General features: G+C 36.8%; 1 protein-coding gene across 1 annotated transcript; it reads right to left on the reverse strand.

The window, feature by feature from the left end:
* Positions 1-765: 765 nt before the first annotated feature.
* On the reverse strand, positions 766-5,630 carry LOC107828516 (uncharacterized). The gene is made up of 4 exons (XM_016655851.2): positions 4,699-5,630; positions 3,995-4,132; positions 1,431-1,670; positions 766-1,043 (listed from the first exon to the last, which is right to left on the reverse strand). Exons 1-4 carry the CDS (start codon positions 5,563-5,565, stop codon positions 930-932), a joined length of 1,359 nt encoding a protein of 452 aa, XP_016511337.1. The 5' UTR covers positions 5,566-5,630; the 3' UTR covers positions 766-929.
* Between the last annotated feature and the right edge of the window lie 18,279 nt (positions 5,631-23,909).

Here is a 23,909-nt window from a genome sequence, read left to right on the forward strand (position 1 = left end):
TAAAATAAGAAAAAAAAGATTGTATTTCTCTTGATTTGCAAAAATAGACAACTAAAATTAAAAAATACCGAGTAAATAAAAATGAACGGAGAGACTACACTGTTAGGTTTGAAATCTCAATATGGATAAAACTTGTAGGGAAAATACGTAGTTAAAAAGGTGGACTCTTCACTTTTCTTCTTTGGTAAGGATGCTAAGTGTGAGAATCTAACGCTACAATTCTGATAGAAAATAAACTGCAATAAAATTACTTTTGGCTTTTATTTAAGAAAACCGCCAGATGGCGTTATGTCAATTTTCTTTTTTCAAGTTCATATTCAAGCATTTCAGGTAAAAAGAAACTTCAGAGATTACAGAGCCATCTAAGTCTTAACAAGCAGCAAAGTGATCAAACTAAACCAAAATGCAAAAACTAAAGTTAGGCCGTAATACCCTTGATTAAATATCGGTCTAGATATACGATTTAAGTCAGTTCATATCTTGAGGTTGTACATCTGACTAAAGGTAGTTTCTCTTCCGAAGATTGACTGGCAGAACAGCAGAAGTTGACTCTTCTGAAGAATTTGCATAGATTGGACTCGGTTCACAAGCCAGGCTTAGCTTTTACATTTCGTTAACCAGCTAGCAATGACTTTATCTTGTTTTCTCAAGGAGAACTGGAAAAGGAAGAAAAGAAAGAAGGTCCACCGACCCAATCTGCTCTTCTCATCATCGCTTGCTATTATTCTATTTCCTACATTGCAATAGCCAGAGAAACTCCATATGTAAAGTAAATAAGGGCAAATATATGCAACACATTAAAGAGTTTTTACACATTGATCATCTTGGTCAATGATAGTGAAATATCTATGTTATTTATTCATACAGTAGAAAGACCGCCCCTGTCTTCCAAGACAAAAGAAGCTCAAGGTTTCTTCAATGGAACTTGCTCACAATTCTTCCCTCGAAGCCTCATCTCTTGGATGCTCAATATAAGATGCATAAGTTTTGATTATTGACTCATAAACATCAATACCTTTCAAATACTCATCCTTGTTCAAGAACTGCAGCAATAGAGAATGTATATTAACTATAGGCCAAAGTCAGGATCTCCACCAGATAAAACAAAACTATTTTAACAGAGGAACACAATTTTCAAGTCCAGTCAAATTTACTATATCACAGGAGGTATAATATTGAAAACTGGTGAATCCTCAGCTGCTATGGTCATAATTTACATCAGTTTTTGGGTCGTGTAAAATGTTGATGACTGGTAAAGAGTAACAAATAGCCATCGCATTGTTTTCTTCTTCCTTATTGTGGAGTTCTCAATTTCTTTTGGCTTTCCCATCTTAAGAGTATGTTTAATAGGTTTGAAAAACTGTATGTGTTTAAGCACAGACAACACTACCATGTCTCACCAAGTATGCAATAGTGTAAATAATGCTCACCTCGTTGTGGTCGTGAAGAAGAATCGGAGTGTTTGCCATTGGAGAAAATCCTATTGCTGGCAGGCCTCGCTCCCGAAAATAGCGTGCATCTGTCGATGCAGGAAATATTTCTGGTTTTCCAACTCCGGCATTAGCTTTGACGATAGATTCTTCTAACAGTGCCCACCAAACATTGGAACTGTCAACAGCTGTAATGGCTGGCCTTCCAAACTTGTCATTCACAGACACCTTCTGCTTGAACTGTCGGAGAACAAGGGTATCGTCCAGTCTCTTAAATTAACATACAGCATTTCTAAATATTGTTCAAATAGACAGCTGATACGAAGTCAAACAATAACCAGCAAGGAATTCTATCAAGTAGTATTCAGACAAGAGTTCTCTCAAATATGAACACGCATTTAAGCCCAAAACGACAATAACCACCTACAGAATTCAGAAGGTGAGGACATGTATTTTTTATGGGGTCAGGAATTTGCCATCCATTTAAGAATGATGGTATGGTCCTTTCACGTTAGCTAGGTGAAGAGTTTCAGACAAGAGTTCTCTCAAATATGAACACGCATTTAAGCCCAAGACGACAAATCAACAAAAGCAAAGCCATGTTACTCACAGACTCCCCTACAAGCTCAGGCTATTGTAGGTCCCAGCAGAATATTGAACTTCTCAGACACTCAGTCTCAGATATGAGATAACTATTTCCACCCATCCCGCTTTATTTCTCTCATTCTTTTTGGAGGGTCTATTTGACCTCCTTCTCTAGAAACATTGAGCTCATTAATTTGTCTTTAAAAAAGTTGAAGTTGTGAAGTTTCTTATTTCAAAAGATCTTGTTAAACATAGTCCAAATATCTTTATTCACCTCTCTAAAAGCAAACAAGAAAACAAATTAGATGATGTATCCTTTTTACTATCCCTTCCCCGAACCCCGCGCATAGCGGGAGCTTAGTACGCCGGGCTGTCCTTTTTTAGTCAACTAATACGAGGAACATGACAACATAATATCTTAACTTCCAGGAGCTACAATAAAGGAAGCACCCAACCTTCGACTTCAAGACGAGTTAATATTTAAAAGAATTTCCATTTACGATGTTTTTTTATTCTAAAAGGATTGATAGTTCCTTCACAAAATGATTAAAACCTTTGCATAAAGAGGCGCATAATTTTGCCTCCTCAACACCCTCCTGGGTTGAAGAGATAGGGCAGTGAAAGGACATGAAATCTCAAATAGTATGCAGGCAAGGAAAGTGGTTTCATTTATGAATTTCCTCAGCACATCCATCATATTTTGCGCATCCAGATGTATTCAAAGTACTTTCATGCTCTTCCAAAAACTCTGGCTGCCTATGCTTACAAGGACATCCTTTAAAATGGGACACCCACATGTAACTAGCATTTCACATCTTACAGTTCAAGCCTAGCACGCCTTGAAGTAGAAATGTGAAGTTTTGCAAGAAGCTTTTCTAAAGTTGTCATCAGTAAAGTAGCGAAGGCAGATTGAAGAAACATAAAGCTAAAAACTAGTGACAGATCCCAGAACGGATCATTCAGGTTTAGTCTTGGAGAAGCAAAGAAGACAACAACAACAACAACAACAACAACAACAACAATAACACTATCTCAATCCCAAACTAGCTCGGGTCGAGAAGTAAATACTAAGATATAAAAGTCAAATATTCATTACTTATGTCTCTATTACAAGAACTTCTCCGGAACATGGAAGCAACTAAAGTTTGCTGAAAACAGTAGGGCCTACCATATCCTATATTATTCACTTCAGAATATTCCCTTATATGAGGGAAAACATGGCTGATTAATAGCATGTTTCGCTGCAAAAATCAGCTTATTTTGAGAAGTGCTTTTTCTTAAAAGTGTTTTTCTCAAAAGTACTTTTGGTGAGAAGCAGTTTGTGTTTGGCTAATTAATTAGAAAAGCACTTAGTGTTTGGACTTTGGCCAAGCTTTTAAAAACTGCTTCTAAGTGTAATTTTTCTCAAAAGTACTTTTCAAAAAAGTGTTTTTGGAGGGAAGCTACTTTTTTTGCTTCTCCAAAACTGCTTCTGCTTCTGCTTCTTCTCAAAAGCACTTTTTTTTTCTTCCAAAAGCTTGGCCAAACACTTCAACTTTGGATAATAGTGCTTTTAGGATTGGAGAAGCATGGCCAAACAGGCTATAAAGGACATAGGAAAGTGAAAGGATGAGAACAAGCTGGAAATGTGGAAACTCTCGCAGTCCTAGATTAGACTTTTCTACTTCCATAAACTAACTGCAGTGCAGCAGCTTGAAAGACAGACTTAATCAAAGCTTCAGATAGACTGCTGGTTACTAGGCTCGCTATGGTAACACTTCATGCCAGATTGGGAGAAAAGAAAGGCATGGAACGCTTTTCTTTGGTGTATCCACCACTGCACCACACCCAACATAAGGAAAACAGTAAAATGCAAATTGTTCTAGGCCTCTTTCTCTTTGGAAAAGGACTGAGGTATAGCAAACAGGAGGCAGTCACATCATTACATATTGGTCTATTGCAGCTCTAAAAGGAGAAGTGAGGACTATTATTCCTAATACCTCAAAAGTCATGTTTCGTGAAGCAGGTGCCCATTCCTCAGCTATTCTCTTCTCCAAGGATGCTTGATCTGCAGTTGGCGGTACTCTGATGTCAAATCCTGCTTGGGCTTCAGATGGCTGCAGGTTCATGACAAAACCCTGCCACAGAAATAAAGAAGTCCATGTCTTAAACTTATCTCAACTGCATGAATAAGGGCGCTACTGTTTGACAAGAAAGGGTTGTTCCGCCGAATAAAGAGGAATATATGCGGAAAACACCCTAAATCTTCTATCAATCGCTCTCCAAATGTTTGTTAGATTGAACCTCAGGAACAGCAGAAAAAAGCATATTAAGATGAACTGCGTAATGAAATGTTCCAATTCATATACTCCAATAGTCAAATTTATCTCCATTCACTAAACTACAGTAACATTTAAGCTCTTTTGTTACTTTATGAAAAGCATCTAAGCTCTTCTCTCAGAAAAAATTATACTTTACAGAATTTGTAAAAACCATAAATTAGTGCATAAGGTTACTACTACAGCACTTGATGGCAACGAATGATTAAGCTCAATCAAAGACTCCAAGAATTCGTCAGACAAGGAATACTACAGGGAGGACTAGATGAGCCACAAAGTTCTCATTGCTACAAAATATCACGAAGGGAAGCGCAAAATTCAAGTTTTCTTTTAACATAAAAAAAGGTCAGAATAGCCTGACTTACAGAGGGAGAAGGGGTGCCAGCTTTCAAGAAGACCATATTAACAGAAATGACCTCGCCTTCAGCTTTCAATCCCGCCTTAACTAAATCGAACTGCGCAGCCCTGAATCTCCTTATAGTTTCGATGCTTTTAAGTAGATTCTCCGTGGCAGTATTATCATAGAGCTTAGCCCCGTGTCCAGGAGCACCTACAGCTTTAACGACCAGCCACCAGGGGGACCTCTCCCCATAGAATGCACGATAGTTTTCGGTGGGAGAAGGCAAGCCCTCGTCAAGTACAATCCCAACATTCATCTTCACGAAGACATCGGAATCGACAAACTTTCCGGCACCATCGTCTCCGCCGATTTCCTCGTCGGGGACGAAGGAGAGGTAGACAGTGCGCGTTGGTTGGAAGCCAGAAGCCTTGAGCTTGCGAATGGCCTCCAGGTACTGCAAGCCCACGCACTTCATGTCCTGAGAACCCCGGGCGTAGATGTTGCCGCTAGCGGGATCTAAGTGGGCGGAGAAAGGTGGGTGGGCCCACTTGTGATGCTCGGAAGGGACAACGTCGGTATGTGAGTTGAGTAGGACGGAAGGGAGGCTGGGGTCCTTGCCTGCCCATTTCAGGAGAATTAAAGGCTTGCCCTTCACCAGCTCCAGGGTCTGGGATTCGAGGTTTAGCGACTTCGCCTGTGAGGTTATAAACTCGGCGGCTTCATAGTAGTTGGGCTGAGGTTGGGCTGTATTGATCTGAAGGTACTGTTGGAATCTTGATATGATTGTCGACGCTTCTTCCGCGGCCGTCGCTGTGACCAACAACAAGACCGACAGACACAGAGAGTAATGATAAGAGTTGTGCTTGTCTCGCCTACCGCCGCAAAAACTCATCTCCGCCGCCACTGCTTTTGGCTTCAAACTAATGGAGAGTAATGTTGTATCAAAAATCGAATATGTATGTTAACAAAAGTCCTAATGTTATAAAATAAAAACTATAAAGTAAAGACAAGTATAGAGAGAAAACTGATATATTATTCAAATTTCAAACTTATGTATATAATGAACTGAAAACTTTTTTATTTATAGAAGAAAGAAAGCAGCTGCGAGGCTTTTCAGGAAGTAACTGCAAGGCTTTTCTTTAGCTGCTTGAAAGCTGTGTGCATGAACTGCTTGCAACCTGCCTGTTTAATAAGAAGTTGCTGCAAATTATTTCATTAAGCTGTTTGCAACGTGCCTGCATCAGCTGCTTGTAGATAAACTTCAACAGAGTACTAAATGGATAATCTTCTTCAGGAAGATTATCTATAGCGGAGTAATAAATGAACATCCACAATATAATTATTTTCATAACACTCCCCCTTGGATGTTCATTAAAAGGTATTGTGCCTCGTTAAAACCTTACTAGGAAAAATTCAGTGGAAAAAATCTTAGTGAAGGAAAGAGAGTACATATATTTAGTAATACGCATTTCTAACTGCCTCATTAAAAACCTTATGAGGAAAATCCTGTGGGAAAAAAAAACCTTAGTAAGGAAAAAAGAGTGCATCGCGTATTTTACTCCCCCTGATGAAAATATTGTTTCAAATATTTGAGTCTCCGCATTCCAATCTTATATACCATGTTCTCAAAAGTTGAAGTTGGCAAAGATTTAGTGAATAAATCTGCCGGATTGTCACTTGAACGGATTTGCTGCACATCAATGTCACCATTTTTCTGAAGATCGTGTGTGTAGAATAATTTTGGTGAAATGTGCTTCGTTCTATCTCCTTTTATAAATCCCCTCTTCAATTGGGCTATGCATGCAGCATTGTCTTCGTATAAAATTGTGGATCTTTTATCACACTCCAAACCACATTTTTCTTGAATAAAATGAATCACTGATCTCAACCATATGCATTCCCTACTTGCTTCATGAATAGCTATTATCTCAGCATGATTTGAACAAGTAATAACAATTGACTGCTTTGTGGAGCACCATGATATGACAGTACCTTCACATGTAAACACGTACCCGATTTGAGATCGAGCTTTATAGGGATCAGATAAATAACTTGCATCTGTATAACCAACAAGATCTGCATTACCTTTGTTAGCATAAAACAAACACATATCAAGAGTTCCCTTTAAATATCGCAAAATATGCTTAATCCCATTCCAATGTCTCAGAGTAGGAGAAGAGCTATATCTTGCTAGTAAATTAACAGAAAATGCTATGTCAGGCCTTGTAGCATTAGCAAGATACATAAGTGCACCAATTGCACTAAGATAAGGTATTTCAGGACCAAGGAGTTCCTCGTCCTCTTCTGGAGGTGGGAACGGGTCCTTATTCACTTCAAGTGATCGAACAATCATTGGTGTACTCAATGGGTGCGCTTTGTCCATGTAAAATCGTTTTAAGACCCTTTCTGTATAGGCAGATTGATGCATAAAGATTCCGTTTGCTAAATGTTCAATTTGCAATCCAAGACAAAGTTTTATTTTTCCAAGATCTTTCATCTCAAATTCTTTCTTAAGATATTCAATTGCCTTTTGGAGCTCTTATGGAGTTCCAACAAGATTTATGTCATCAACATAAACAGCAAGTATAACAAATTCTGATGTCATTTTCTTTATAAAAATACATGGACAAATAACATCATTTATGTAACCCTCTTTCAGTAAATATTCACTAAGGCGATTATACCACATGCGCCCAGATTGCTTTAAACCGTACAAAGATCTTTGTAATCTGATTGAATACATTTCCCGAGATTTCGAATATGCTTCAGGCATTTTAAATCCTTCAGGGATTTTCATGTAAATCTCATTATCAAGTGAACCATACAGATAAGATGTAACCACATCCATCATATGTATTTCAAGTCTTTCACGTAAGGCTAAACTGATGAGATATCGAAATGTTATGGCATCCATAACTGGTGAATATGTTTCTTCATAATCGACTCCGGGTCGTTGTGAGAATCCTTGTGCGACAAGGCGAGCCTTGTATCTTTCAACTTCATTTTGGTCATTCCTTTTTCGCACAAAAACCCATTTATGACCAACTGGTTTTACACCAGCAGGTGTTTGGACTACTGGTCCAAAGACCTCTCTTTTAGCAAGTGCGTTCAATTTTGATTGAATTGCCCCTTGCCATTTTGGCCAATCAGATCTTTGTTGACATTCTTCGACAGATCGGGGTTCACAATCCTCACTATCTTGCATAATGTTAAGTGTAATATTATATGTAAAAATATTATCCACCACTATTTCAGATCGATTTAAATCAATCCCATCACCAGTAGAACTTATTAAAAGTTCCCCACTCACTTGAGTCTCGGGTTCATTGATTTCTTCAGGAATCTCAAAACTAATCAGATCTTGGGTCTCTTCAGGATATCCCTTCATAATATCATTTTGATCATTTGTCGATTTTCTTTTTCTAGGATTTCGATCCTTAGAACCCAAAGGCCTACCACGCTTCAGGCGTGCTTTAGGTTCACTAGTTCTTATGCTAGTAGATGATCCTGTTGGGACATCAATTCGTATAGGCACATTCTCTGCAGGGATATGTGACTTAGTTATCCATTTCAAATCAGTAAACGCGTCTGGCATTTGATTTGCTATATTTTATAAATAGATGATCTTTTGGACCTCCTGATTACATATAGGGGTACGTGGATCAAAATGAGATAATGATGAAACTTTTCACACAATTTCTCTTTTGATTTCCTTTTTTATCTCCCCCTAATTGTGGAGAATTTGTTTCATCAAATCGACAATCTGCAAATCGAGCAGTAAATAAATCTCCCGTCAATGGTTCAAGATAGCGAATAATAGAGGGTGATTCAAACCCAATATATATTCCTAACCTTCTTTGGGGGCTCATCTTACTGCGTTGTGGTGGTGCTACTGGCACATATACAACACATCCAAAAATTCGTAGATGGACAATATTTGGTTCGTGACCATAAACTAATTGTGATGGAGAATATTTATTATAATGTGTTGGTCTGAGACGGATAAGTGATGTTGCGTGCAAGATAGCATGGCCCCAAACAGTAGTAGACAATTTTGTTTTCATAAGTAGTGGTCTTGCTATCAATTGCAGCCGTTTAATAAATGACTCTGTAAGGCCATTTTGAGTATGAACATAAGCTACAGGATGTTTAACTTTTATTCCAACTGGTAGACGGTAATTATCAAACGCTTGAGATGAGAATTCTCCAGCATTATCAAGGCGAATAGCCTTTATAGGATAATATGAGAATTGTGCCCTTAATCGAATTATTTGGGCTAATAACTTTGCAAACGCCAGGTTGCGAGATGATAGTAGGCAAACGTGAGACCATCTTGAAGATGCATCTATTAGGACCATAAAATATCTAAACAGCCCACTTGGTGGGTGAATAGGTCCACATATATCCTCATGTATACGTTCTAAAAAGGTAGGGGACTCAATGCCAACCTTCATTTGTGATGGTCTAGTGATCATTTTGCCTTGATAACAAGCATCACAAGAAAATTCATTATTTGTAAGAATCTTTAGGTTCTTTAATGGATGCCCACTCGAATTTTTAGTAATTCGTCTCATCATTATTGATCCAGGATGGCCCAAACGGCCATGCCAAAGCACAAAAGTATTTGAATCAGTAAACTTCTGGTTTACGATAGAGTGTGCTTCAACTGTACTAATCTTTGAATAGTATAAGCCAGAAGATAAAGTTGGTAACTTTTCTACAATGCATTTCTGGCCAGAAATATTCTTTGTAATACAAAGATATTCCACATTCATTTCATCCATTGTCTAAACATGATACCCATTTCGGCGGATATATATAAAACTCAACAAGTTTCGTCGGGACTTGGAGGAGAATAATGCATTGTCTATAATAAGTTTTGTTCCTTTAGACAGAAATACAATAGCTCTTCTGGAGCCTTCAATCAAACTTATATTACCAGAAATTGTAGAAACATTTGCTTTTTCCTTATGCAAATAAGAAAAGTATTTCTGATCTTTGAATATGGAATGAGTTGTTCCACTATCAATTGCACAAATATCTTCATGATTGGTCTTTGATCTAAACATAATTTGAGGATTATCCATATTCTTCAAAATGATATAAATAAAATAAATATGATAGTAAACATTATTATCAAAGCATAACGTTTATTTATGTACAACAATTACATAACCATACTATCTACTACAAACAACAAAAATTAAAATATTTACATTTCTACAGATTCACTACCGATCACATGACTTGTTTCTCCTTCTGGGAGTGCAAAATAATCAGCTACATCCAAATGCATGAAGTCTAAATTATCTTCAGAAATAAAATTTGCTTCAGCATTTTTCTCTGTCTTCTTCAGGGAGGCTTGATACAGCTCAACCAGGTGCTTTGGCGTACGACATGTACGTGACCAGTGCCCTTTTCCTCCACATCTATAGCATGCATTTTCTGGCTTTGCTTCTTGCATCGCTTCATGCTTTTGTTCCTTCCTTTTCCGCTGCTGGTGGTGAGGAGGGTTCTTTGGTGCATTGTTATTACCACGATTAGAGTTTCCTCCCCGACCATGGCCATGACCATGACTGGGGCCACGTCCTCTTCCACGCTTAGCTTGGTGGAAGTTCGTCTCATTCACCTCAGGGAATGGACAAGAACCAGTAGGTCAGCTTTCATTGTTTTTCATTAATAGCTCATTATGTTGCTCGGATACTAGAAGATGTGAGATAAGTTCAGAATACTTTTTAAATCCCATCTCTCGATACTGCTGCTGCAGGAGCATATTCGAGGCATGAAAAGTGGTGAAAGTTTTCTCCAACATATCATGATCAGTAATATTATTACCACATAGTTTCAATTGGGAAATAATTCTGAACATAGCATAATTATACTCACTGATAGATTTAAAATCTTGTAGCCTTAGATCAGTCCAATCATAACGTGCTTGTGGAAGAATGACCATCTTCAGGTGGTCATATCTATCTTTCAAATTATTCCACAGTATGACTGGATCTTTAACAGTAAGATATTCCACTTTCAGGCCCTCATCAAGGTGATAGCTTAGGAATATCATTGCTTTGGTACGGTCTTGGTTTGTTGCCTGATTTTTATCTTTGATGGTGTCTGCCAGACCCATTGCATCAAGATGAATTTCGGTATCAAGCACCCAAGACATGTAGCTTTTGCCCGATATATCCAGGGCTACAAACTCAAATTTAGAAAAATTTGACATTATTTAGAAAAAGAAAGTTCGTACCTCTGATACTTTCAAAGTATTTTCTCGAGATGGCAGAGTCTCGTGCTGATAACGTGTTATAAAATAAAAACTGTAAAGTAAAGAAAAGTATAGAGAGAAACTGATATATTATTCAAATTTCAAACTTATGTACATAATGAACTGAAAACTCCTCTATTTATAGAAGAAAGGAAGCAGCTGCGAGACTTTTCAGGAAGCAGCTGCAAGGCTTTTCTTTAGCTGCTTGTAAGTTATCTGCATGAGCTGCTTGCAACCTGCCTGTTTAATAAGAAGCTGCTGCAAATTATTTCATTGAGCTGCTTGCAACCTGCCTGCATCAGCTGCTTGTAGATAAACTTCAACAGAGTATTAAATGGAGGAAGATTATTCATAGCGGAGTAATAAATGAACATCCACAATATAATTATTTGCATAACACCAAAGTCATTTTGTATTCTTTTCTTTACGGTTTGCTTGGATTGTATTGTATAGTTTTAATATAATCTATCTATCTATATCATTATAAAAGCACAAATAATCTATGTTAAATGTTAAACGACTAAATTATACTTTAAATATTAATCAACTTTTATAATCTTAAATAAATACATATATAATTTAAGAATATAATTGTAAATCGTCTAATACTGGAACTCTTTTTCGATTTAAACTACACATCGCCGAGAAATTGATTTTGGGTCAAATTCTTTTGGGAAGAGTAGCTTACAAGCCTACAAACATATTTTTTTCATTGCTTTGATTGCCTATGATGTAAATTTCTGACAAATTATTGAGTCCAAGTCAAATATTGACATAAGAAAAACTATTGTACATGAATTAAGCTGCTCAAGCCAAATTACCAAGGAAATTTGGATTAACTAACCTAATACACCCAAACTTACTCTATCCACATTATTTTGCCGTTCTTATCGGCATAAATAAGTAATTGTAATTTCACTATTTTTTAAAAGTGGTCTAGTTAAAACATGTATCCTAAAGAAAAATAATTAGTAGTGAAGTTATATATATTAATCCTAAAGGTTGTTGCATCATAAGGTTCCATTCGTACTGATTTCAGTCCTAATTACAGATGCTACACCGAATAAAATTTTGCAAATTAACTCAACACATACTGTACTTAAGTTTTGCATCTTGAATATTGTAAATAGAAGCCGAGAAAATAAAACAAAAATATAAACAAACAATTATTGAGTATATCGAGAAAGAAATAAAAAGAACAAATATGTAAGTATATAGGCGCAAGACGATTCCCATCATTGGATTAGAGACAAATAAGAGAACAGAGGAACTATGCTATATGTATAATTTAAGGATATAATTGTAAATCATCTAATACTGAATTCTTTTTTTTGATTTAAACTACACATCACCGATAAGTTGATTTTGGGTCAAATTCTTTTGAGAAGCGTAGCTTACAAGCCTACAAACACATTTTTTCATTGCTTAGATTGCCTGTGATGTAAATTTCTGACAAATTATTGAGTCCAAGTCAAATATTGACATAAGAAACACTATTGTACATGAGCTAAGCTGCTCAAGTCAAATTACCAAGAAAATTTGGATTAACTAACCTAATACACGCAAACTTACTCTATCCACATTATTTTGCCGTTCTTATCGGCATAAATAAGTAATTGTAATTTCACTATTTTTTAAAAGTGGTCTAGCTAAAATATGTATCCCAATGATAAAATTCTCTTTATAGGACAAGGTGATTGTAAAGCAAACTAACTAGTAGTGAAGTTTTATATTTTTATATTAATATCTTGGTACAAGCTGTTGAGATATTCATGATGACTCTCTCGTGCTTTTTGACAAAAAAATTTGAGTGAGCCATTTCAGGCAGGAGGAAGTATACTTCTGTAATTTTTTGTGTAATTTTATATCCTTTTTAAAATAAAATAAATATTTTCAAATATCTGTGCGGTTAAGAATTTATTAGAAATAAACTTTTGTGATAATTGACATATGATAATATGCAACTCAACAAGTTGTTGGGATTTTAAGCTTGTGTAGCTTAAAGAAAGTAAATGAGAAATGGAGGAAAAATGAAATATTTGAGTTTCCCTTGTAAAAGGGACATTGTCCCATATCGGAGAAAGAAAAGGCTTTTGATGGTATATATATAATTGCTCTCCTTCTAACTCTTAAAGAGTTAAGAAAAAGACAAGCCTCGCGCCGTCGTCGTCGTCGCTCGGCTCGGCTTCGGCTTCGAATTGATTGATTAATCTTTTTGGACAAAATTCCTTTCAATTATTTAATTAATTAATTAAATAATTAATAAAAAAATTCCCGAATTATTTTAAATATATTTTTCCCGCAATATTTCAAACACCCCTTTTCCAACAGCCATGGCTGTTTCTGAAAGGTTGCAAACCTTTTCAGAAACAATGCCAGCAACTCTATAAATAGAGTTTGAATCCCAGAATCTTTCCTTACGAAATTTTCTGAGCTTCTTCTTCTTCTTCTTCTTCTGCACAATATTTTCCAGTGTGTTTTACGACCATTGAGTGGTTCGCAGTTCATCAGAGTTTTGGTACCAATACACTGGTGAGTTAAATAGTTCTATCCTGGAAGGATATATTCCAGCACCTCGGGTACTTGAGGGGAATAATTTCCTTAAGGACACACTGTGTATTCAGTGGGCTCGATTTATTCCTATACTATTTTTTTTGTTTTCCAGAATCTATTTCGTTAAATAAGTACTACTAACTTTCTATTTTATTTTTTCAGAAAGTTTAATTGTTTATTACAGCAATACAGAATAATAACAATCTTAAGGAATTTTTTTTATTTTTATATTCTGTATTTTTTTTGTGGAGATTAAAACCTGTGTGGTTTTCTACTCCTTCTGAATTTTACTATTCTGGTTTGAAGATATAAAAACTTCATCAGAGTATTGAAATTCGTAAAACGATTTGAAGAACATAAAAACTTCATCGTTTTTCTGTAAAACAGTATATAAAAACTTCGGTTTTATTTACTATACATACTGTTTTTTTGTTAATAACAGTATTGTGTACTGTTCTGATTTTTCCATTAATTGAACTCTTCTATTGTTTACAGTGAGAAATGATAATTGATAACGGAAATTCTTCTGCGACTATTGCGGCAACGACGATAGCCTCGTCAAGCCAGACTGTTGTTCCACCGGCAGAGAAACCGGGAAATTTTCCGGAGCCAACTTCAAAGGATGGCAGCAAAGGGTGTTCTTCTGGCTTACCACACTTGGTATGTAGAAATTCACTAATGAAGAACCTCCAGTGCCTGCTGCGGACATGCCGGACAACGAGAAATTCATGATTGTTGAGGCGTGGAAGCAAGCAGATTTTCTTTGCAAAGGCTATATCTTAAGTGCTTTAGAGGATGACTTGTATAATGTGTACAATGCGATGAATACTTCGAAAGAATTATGGGACGCACTTGAGAAGAAGTACAAGACTGAAGATGCATGCTTGAAGAAGTTCGTGGTTGCCAAGTTTCTAGACTATAAAATGATAGACAGTAAAACTGTTGGAACCCAAGTTCAGGAGTTTCAACTTATTTTTCATGACCTTATTGCTGAAGGTATGGTCGTGAATGAAGCATTTCAAGTGGCTGCAATGATTAAAAAATTGCCTCCTTCGTGGAGAGATTTCAAGAACTATCTTAAGCACAAGCGCAAAGAAATGAAGTTGGAAGATCTTGTGATTCGTCTCAAGATTGAGGAAGACAACAAAACAGCCGAGAAGAAGTCTCGTGGAAATTCAACGATCATGGGAGCTAATATCGTTGAGGAGACTGCTCCAAAAAGTACGAAGAGAAAGAGGTCTTCTGGACAGACTAAGGAGCAGAACAAAAAGAAATTCAAGGGCAGCTGCTACAACTCTGGAAAAACCGGTCACAAAGCCCCTGATTGTCGTCTCCCAAAAAAGTATAAGAAGAAGGGACAGGCCAACATAGTGGAGAAGAATTATGACATTGATGATCTGTGTGCAATGCTTACGGAATGCAACCTAGTTGGAAATCTGAAGGAGTGGTGGATTGACTCTGGAGCCACTCGACATGTTTGTCCTGTCAAGGAAGCATTTGCGACTTACTCTACTGCTGGTCCCGAAGAAGAGCTTTCCATGGGAAATACTGCAACAGCCAAGATTGAAGGTTATGGGAAGATATTCCTGAAGATGACTTCTGGCAAGGTGTTAACGCTCAACAATGTTCTTCATGTTCCTACTATTAGGAAGAATTTAGTTTCTACTTCTTTGCTTGTTAAGAACAGATTCAAATGTGTATTTGTTTCTGATAAAGTTGTTGTAAGCAAGAATGAAATGTATGTTGGAAAGGACTACCTCACAGAGGGCCTCTTCAAACTAAATGTAATGGTTGTTGACAGTATGAATAAAATTGCAGCTTCTTCTTATTTATTGGAGTCAAATGATTTATGGCATATTCGTTTAGGACATGTCAATTACAAAACCTTGCGGAAGTTAACTAATTTAGAAGTGTTGCCTAAATTCTAGTGTAATAAATCAAAATGTCAAATATGTGTTGAGTCTAAGTTTGTAAAACATCCTTATAAGTCTATTGAAAGGAATTCAAATCTTTTAGACTTAATTCATACTGACATTTGTGATATGAAGTCGACACCATCTCGAGGTGGGAAAAAGTATTTTATTACTTTTATTGACGACTGCACTCGATATTGTTATGTTTATTTGCTTAATAGTAAGGATGAAGCAATTGAAGCATTTAAGCAATACAAGAATGAAGTGGAGAATCAATTGAATAAAAAGATCAAAATGATTAGAAGTGATAGGGGTGGAGAATATGAATTTCCATTTGCAGAAATATGTTCGGAATATGGAATTATCCATCAAACTACTGCACCTTACACACCTCAATCCAATGGAATTGCGGAAAGGAAAAATCGGACATTAAAGAAAATGATGAATTCTTTATTAATAAGTTTCGGATTACCGCAGAGTTTGTGGGGCGAAGCTATCCTTAAAGCTAACCGAATACTCAACAGAGTACCCCACAGCAAAACGCAATCTATTCCATATGAAAAATGGAAAGAAAGAAAACCCAACTTGAAATATTTCAAAGTGTGGGGGTGTCTAGCAAAGGTACAAGTTCCTTTACCTAAAATGGTTAAAATCGGACCAAAAACTGTTGATTGCGTTTTCATTGGATATGCTACAAACAGTAAAGCATGTCGGTTTTTGGTTCATAAATCTGATAATCCCGAAATTCACATTAATACGGTAATGGAATCAGATAATGTTGAATTCTTTGAAAGCATCTATCCGTATAAAATTGAATGTGAGTCGTTAAGTGAAAGACCTAAACGACCTCGGGAAGAACCAAAGGAAAATACTCCAAGTATAGAAGATCCAAGGCGTAGCAAACGTCAAAGAACATCTACTTCCTTTGGACCAGATTTTGTGACATTCTTGCTTGAAAATAAGCCTGAAACTTTTAAAGCAGCTATGTCATCTTCTGATTCAGCGTTTTGGAGAGAGGCAGTCAATAGTGAGATTCAATCAATTTTGGATAACCATACATGGGAATTGGTAGATCTTCCTCCAGGAAATAAGCCTTTAGGTTCGAAATGGATCTTTAAACGGAAAGTGAAAGCTGATGGCACTATTGACAAATATAAGGCAAGACTTGTTGTCAAAGGTTATAGACAAAAGGAAGGCCTTGATTACTTTGACACTTACTCGCCAGTAACGAGGATAACATCTATTAGGGTGTTAGTGGCAATAGCGGCCGTGTATGGTCTTGAAATCCATCAAATGGATGTTAAAACAGCTTTCTTAAATGGAGAATTAGAGGAAGAGATTTACATGGAACAACCTGAGGGTTTTGTGGTAACTGGTAAAGAAAAGAAAGTGTGCAAACTTGTTAAGTCACTTTATGGACTTAAACAAGCACCCAAATAATGGCATGCCAAATTTGACCAAACAATGTTGGCAAGTGGGTTTAAAATCAACGAGTGCAACAAATGTTTTTACATTAAAAACACTCCAGGTCATGAAGTCATTGTTTGTTTATATGTTGATGACATGTTGATAATGAGCAAAAACATGGCAGATATAAATGCTACTAAGCGCGTGTTGGCTAGCAAATTCGATATGAAAGACTTAGGAGTTGCTGATGTGATCTTAGGAATCAGAATTCACAAGACTCCACAAGGTCTAGCATTATCACAGTCTAACTACATTGAAAAGGTACTTGACAAGTTCAAGTATTTGGATTCCAAAATTGCCAAGACTCCAATTGACGTGAGTTATGCACTTCAAAAGAATGAAGGTGAAAGTGACTCACTATTGGATTATGCAAGAGTATTGGGAAGTTTGATGTATATCATGAATTGTATACGACCAGATATAGCATGTGCTATTAGTAAACTAAGTCGGTTTACAAGTAATCCCAATCACATTGGATGGCAATGAAACGGGTTTTGGGGTATCTCAAACATACCCAAAATTACGCTTTGCATTATAACAAATATCCCTCCGTGATCGAGGGATATAGTGATGCAAATTGGATCACTGGATCATCTAAAGTTAAATCCACGAGTGGATATATTTTCACAATTGGGGGTGGAGCAATGTCTTGGAAATCATCCAAACAAACGTGCATCGCCCGTTCTACAATGGAATCTGAATTCATAGCTTTAGATAAGGCCGGTGAAGAAGCTGAATGGCTCCGAAATTTCTTGGAAGATATTCCATTTTGGCCCAAACCTTTGGCATCTATTTGTATACATTGTGATAGTCAAGCGGTAATAGGCAGGGCAGAGAGCGTTATGTATAACGGAAAATCTCGTCATATACGACGGAGACACAATACCGTTAGACAACTACTCTCTAGTGGTGTTATCACAATTGACTACATAAAGTCAAGAGATAACGTGTCGGATCCACTTACAAAAGGCCTATCTAGAGAGGCAGTTGAAAGATCATCAAAGGGAGTGGGGTTAAGATCTAGGACAAGTCATCATGACGGTAACTCTACCTAGCAGACTGGAGATCCCACGAGCTAGGTTCAAAGATATCAAACAAAGTTATGAATGACGGTTCAATATTGTCAAATAACTCAACCCATTCTCGTGATGAAGGCAATGTTCAGAAATCGAGGTAAAGCATTAAGGCTTTTTAATGAGTCAACAAAGTTTAAAGGTTTTTTAATGATTTGCTAAGTCTGGCAGGATATGACCATATAGTGTGTCTATAGGATTACACGTTTAGAAATCACCTATGTGAGTGTGAAGTGTAAGCCGCTTCAAGGGGAATGAAAGTAAAGGCCCATTCTCTAAGCACTCATGAAACCAGGCGGTGTTCATGGCTGAAACGAACACAACCGTGAGGACCATAGATGGTTAAGGATTGATTGTGTGACTTATGTTGTCTAGGTATACAACAAAGCTCGACGGTTCAAAGATATCAAATCTGCCGATTGACCGAGTATATCCGATATAAGTTCACTACGAAAAGTTCAAAGGGAAACCTACTTATCCAGATGCAATTAATTCTTGCATGTAAAACACACACGCGTCCGTGCATTCCTTTATTTTATAGCCATTCCCCATTCATGTGGGGGATTGTTGGGATTTTAAGCTTGTGTAGCTTAAAGAAGGTGAATGAGAAATGGAGGAAAAATAAAATATTTGAGTTTTCCTTGGGAAAGGGACATTGTCCCATATCGGAGAAAGAAAAGGCTTTTGATGGGTATATATATAATTGCTCTTCTTCTAGCTCTTAAAGAGTTAAGAAAAAGGCAAGCCTCGCGCCGTCGTCGTCGTCGTCGCTCGCTCAGCTCGGCTTCGGCTTCGGCTTCGGATTGATTGATTGATCTTTTTGGACAAAATTCCTTTCAATTATTTAATTAATTAATTAATAAAAAAATTCTCGGATTATTTTAAATATATTTTTCCCGCAATATTTCAAACACCCCTTTTCCAATAGCCATGATTGTTTCTGAAAGGTTGCAAATCTTTTTAGAAACAATGACAGCAACTCTATAAATATAGTTTGAATCCCAGAATCTTTCCTTACGAAATTTTCTGAGCTTTTTCTTCTTCTTCTTCTGCACAATATTTTTCAGTGTGTTTTACAACCATTGAGTGGTTCGCAGTTCATCAGAGTTTTGGTACAAATACACTGGTGAGTTTAATCGTTCTATCCTGGGAGGATATATTCCAGCACATCGGGTACTTGAGGGAAATAATTTCCTTAAGGACACACTGTATATTCAGTGGGCTCGATTTATTCCTATACTATTTTTTTTGTTTTCCAGAATCTATTTCGTTAAACAAGTACTACTAACTTTATATTTTATTTTTTCAGAAAGTTTAATTGTTTATTACAGCAATACAGAATAATAACACAAGTATATTTGAAAAGGCTGGTGCTGAGTCTCAAATGACATGCTCATATGCCCCCACAACAGTATAAGGTTGGGAATGAAAAAAGAGATATTATTTGAAAGTTATTAGGATACTTTTTCAAAAAGTAATGTCATGGAAGACTGTTTTTTTCTTCTTCTGTCGTTAATGTTTTCCTTGAGATATTACATCCATATACTTTAATCATTAAGATTAACTAAAGAAATTATTTCATAACAAAAATCATTAAATATGATGCATACTTTGATTGGTTTTACAACTTTAATATATAACTTGTGATGCCACACTTTGATTGTGTAAAAACTTTATAATTAATTTTTATGCATTTGAAAGTTTATTACTTTTTATATGCGTATTATATTCGACATAAAGTATTCGTGCAACGCAGGAGCATTGATTGAACTTTTTACTGTCACGACTCAAAATCTACCTAGTCGTGATGGCACTTAACCCAACCCGTCAGGTAACCCAATTAACAACTACCCAATTCAATTAATATTTAACTGACTCTAATACACTCCCCAAGGACTGGTAGTACAAATCATGAGCTTCTAAGATTAGAATTTAAAAACTGGTATGAAATAAATACATCATCTGTTCGAAATATACATAAACAGATTTTTATAAATCTAAGGCTACCATGAACAAGAGGCAGTTATGACCTGAACACAGGTACATCTTCAAATTCAGCTCCCATCGATCACAACAATATCAATATCCAATATCTTACATAAGGTGCAGAAGTGTAGTATGAGTACAACCGACCATATGTACTCAATAAGTAACAAACCTAACCTTAGGTTGAAAGTAGTGACGAGCTGGAACAAAGGTCAGGGTCCAACACCAATAGCCAACAACAGTTCATAACAACATAATAGAAGTAATAAAAGAAATAGTTCAGACATAAAATGCTCAGCTCGTTCACAGTTCCAGAAAAATAGGCCTGCTTTTCAAGTATATCAGTGAAAACCCGAATCTTTTACCGAAATCACTAAAATATGAGTACGTTTTGTAAAACTGTAATTTTTCCAAAAACTTTTCAACAACAGATAGGATGTTTCATTTTCAAATGGCATGAGGAAAATACATCTCTATGCCTACATGTCAATGATTATGTGAAGTCATGAATGACGCAATATCGTACAACATGAGGAAAAATGCATCTCTATGCATGTATGTCAAGTGTGCATGTCAATGCGATATAACTCAGTAATAAAACCATATGTATACTCTCAGAGTATCAATTCACTCAGTCCTCCCAATCACTCAGTCCTCACAATCACTCATTCCTCACAGTCACTCAATCCCCCCAATCTCTCGGTAGTCGGCACTCGACACTCGCACTCAGTAGGTACATGCGTTCACTGGGGGTGTGTACAAACTCCGGAGGGGCTCCTTCAACCCTAGCGCTATAAACCGCACGGACAACTCACGTGTTGCATGGACAACTCACGTGCTATAGTATAAATATCTAGATCTGCACGGACAACTCACGTGATGCACGAACAACTCACGTGCTATAGTATCAATATTTGGATCCGCACTGACAACTCACGTGCTATAGTATTAATATCTGGATCCGCACGGATAACTCACGTGCTACAGTATCAATATCTCAAAAATCAGGCCCTTGGCCTCACTCAGTCATCAATCTCTCCAGTTTCTCGGGCTCACAATGTCATGAAACTAGCCCAAAATGATGATATGACGTATCAATAAATAACAACAGAGACTAAGAATGATATACAATGAATGTATATGACTGGGTACGAAATTATATTTTAAACATATACTTCGACAACAGAACTGACCTCAGTGGGTCCCAATAATACCAACATTTGCATAAGCATGATTTCTAGCATGAGTCACAGCTTAGTTTCTCTAACACATAAAAATACATGGAAAAATATAAGTTAATTGACTATACAGCTCTACTGAATCAACTGAATCTCAATTTCTACGGTGCACGCCCACACGCCCATCACCTAGCATGTGCGTCACCTCCAAACAATTCACATAACACGTATAATTAGGGTTCATACCCTCAGCTCCAAGTTTAGAAGAGTTTCTTACTTCGAACAAGCCAAATCCAATGTCGAGCAAGCTAAACAATGCTCCAGAAATTCCATTCTACGCGTATCAACTTCCGAACGGCTCGAATCTAGTCACAATTAATTCGATTCATTCACACAAATTATAGGAATTAATTTCATATCAAAATACTAATTTTTTCTAAAAATTTCGAAATTACACTCAAAACTCGCCCGTGGGACCCACATATCGGAACCCGATAAAAGTTATAAAATATGAACGCCCATTTAACCACGAGTCCAACCATATCAATTTTACTAAATTCTGACATCAACTAGACCCTCAAATCCTCAAATTAAACCAAGAGGGTTTTCTAAATTTTCCAACTTAATTCACCAATTAAATGTTAAAAACAACCATGAATTCGGGTAATTTGGCCAACATTGAGTTAAGAACACTTACCCCATAATTTTTCTTGAAAATATGCAGAAAATTGCCTCTTCCCGAGCTCCAATTCGTCAAAAATAAAAAATGAACAAACCCTCGATATTAAATATTTTTTTGCCCAACTGTTCTGCCTCGTTTCGTATGTCAAACAATCCCGAAACTCTTTTTTGATATCTCCAATGGATTCCTTGTGAAACTTAAGTCAAGTTAGACTTTTGAATCACTCAGTTTGGCCTTAAAATGAGAGAGAGATGATATTTTGAAGATTTAAATGAAGTCCGAAAATTTAAGGGATAAAAAATGACATTTTCGTAATTATTTTACACCAGAAAATCAGCAACGAAAGAAATTTCGTTTTAGCACACAAAACTTATTCGAAACCTCTCAGACACAAACCATATATGCGTTTCAATCTTAAAACACGCTATGAACCTGCTCGCGCACTCAAAACACTGAAAAGAGGTCATCTTGACCCGATATTGACCATGGTCAAACTCTAAATCCTTAACCTAACTAGTTTCTCAACCAGTGATCCAAAACACACCCGAGCCCCTCGGGACCCTATTCAATTATACCAACAAGTATTAAAACACGGTACGAACTTAGTCAAAACCTCAAATCACATCAAACAACGCTAAAACCACGAATCATACCCCAATTCAAGCTTAACGAAACTAAAAAATTCTAACTTCTACATTCGATGCCGAAACCTATCAAATCAAGTCCGATTGACCTCAAATTTTGCACACAAGTCATAAATAACATAATGGGCCTATGAAAATTTTTAGAACTTGATTCCGACCCCGATATCAAAAAGTCAATTCCCCGGTCAAACTTCCAAACTTAAATTTCTATTTTAGTCATTTCAAGTCTAATTTAACCATGGGCTTCCAAATAATTTTTCGGACACACTCCAAAGTCCAAATTCACCATACGAAACTATTGGAATCATCAAAACTCTTTTCTGGGGTCGTTAACACATAAGTCAACATCCGGTCAACCTTTTCAACTTAAGCTTTCATCCTTGAGACTAAGTGTATTAATTCATTTTGAAACCTCACCGGACCCGAACCAATTACCCCGGTAAGTCACATAATAGTTGTAAAGCACAAGTTGAGCAGTAAATGGGGGAACGAGACTGTAATACTCAAAACAACCGGCCAGGTCGTTACATTCTTTCCCACTTAAACATACGTTCGTCATCGAACTTGCCAAGAGTTGTTTTCAAGCCATCAAATCACTATTCCATCTTACCACGCACGTACCCAGGAGTGATCCCACGCCACCCTATTCCATATAGGCCTGACAATACAACATAATTAAAGATTATTATTTTAACTTTAGTCCAAAAACTTAGAGCCCAATTTCTAACATCCAGAATTCTTTTCAAAACCCGAATCTCACATCTACACCCTGTAAAATTCTGAACAAGTTTTATCAAGCCATAGCCATAACCCCAGATATAATCACATAACATACTACACAACTTGCATGCTAGCAGCACCATTCCCGATCACAGTAATTACTCCAAACCAATCAAGTACTAGTATTAAACCCCACATCAAGCCAAACCTCGCTCCAAAACCTTCGTACACTGCTGATAATAAAAGAAACATACGGAATCTCATAACCCCTTATCAGATTAATAAGTCATGGAGCTCTCTCGCCCCAACCAGAACCATAATCACTGTCTAAGCCGACTTTCAATGTCATCTTACCAAATATACTGTAATCAAACCTGATAGTACTATTCTAGACCATATATTATTAAACACAACTATCCCACAGACATGCCACACCGATATAACTCAAGCCACAACTGCGCAATCTATGTACCCAAAAATAGATAATATCTCAAATAAGAGAACCGTATTGCAAGTTCAACAAGCACCACCACAACTGCAATGTTATAATCTCATCATATATAGTAGAACCAAGACACACGAATTTTATAACGGTAACCAGCTCTTCTAGAGCTCACATTAACATCAACCGCATGGCATGGTCACAGGCCTCCAGTCCAAGCATATCATACAGGAGCAGTCAAATAAGTATACATGTATGTGATAAATAAAATAAGACTCTTATGCTCCTGGACTGGTATAAATAACGCGCCATA

The sequence above is a fragment of the Nicotiana tabacum genome, chromosome 19 (genome assembly GCF_000715075.1).
Source record: "Nicotiana tabacum cultivar K326 chromosome 19, ASM71507v2, whole genome shotgun sequence".
Taxonomy (NCBI): domain Eukaryota; kingdom Viridiplantae; phylum Streptophyta; class Magnoliopsida; order Solanales; family Solanaceae; genus Nicotiana; species Nicotiana tabacum.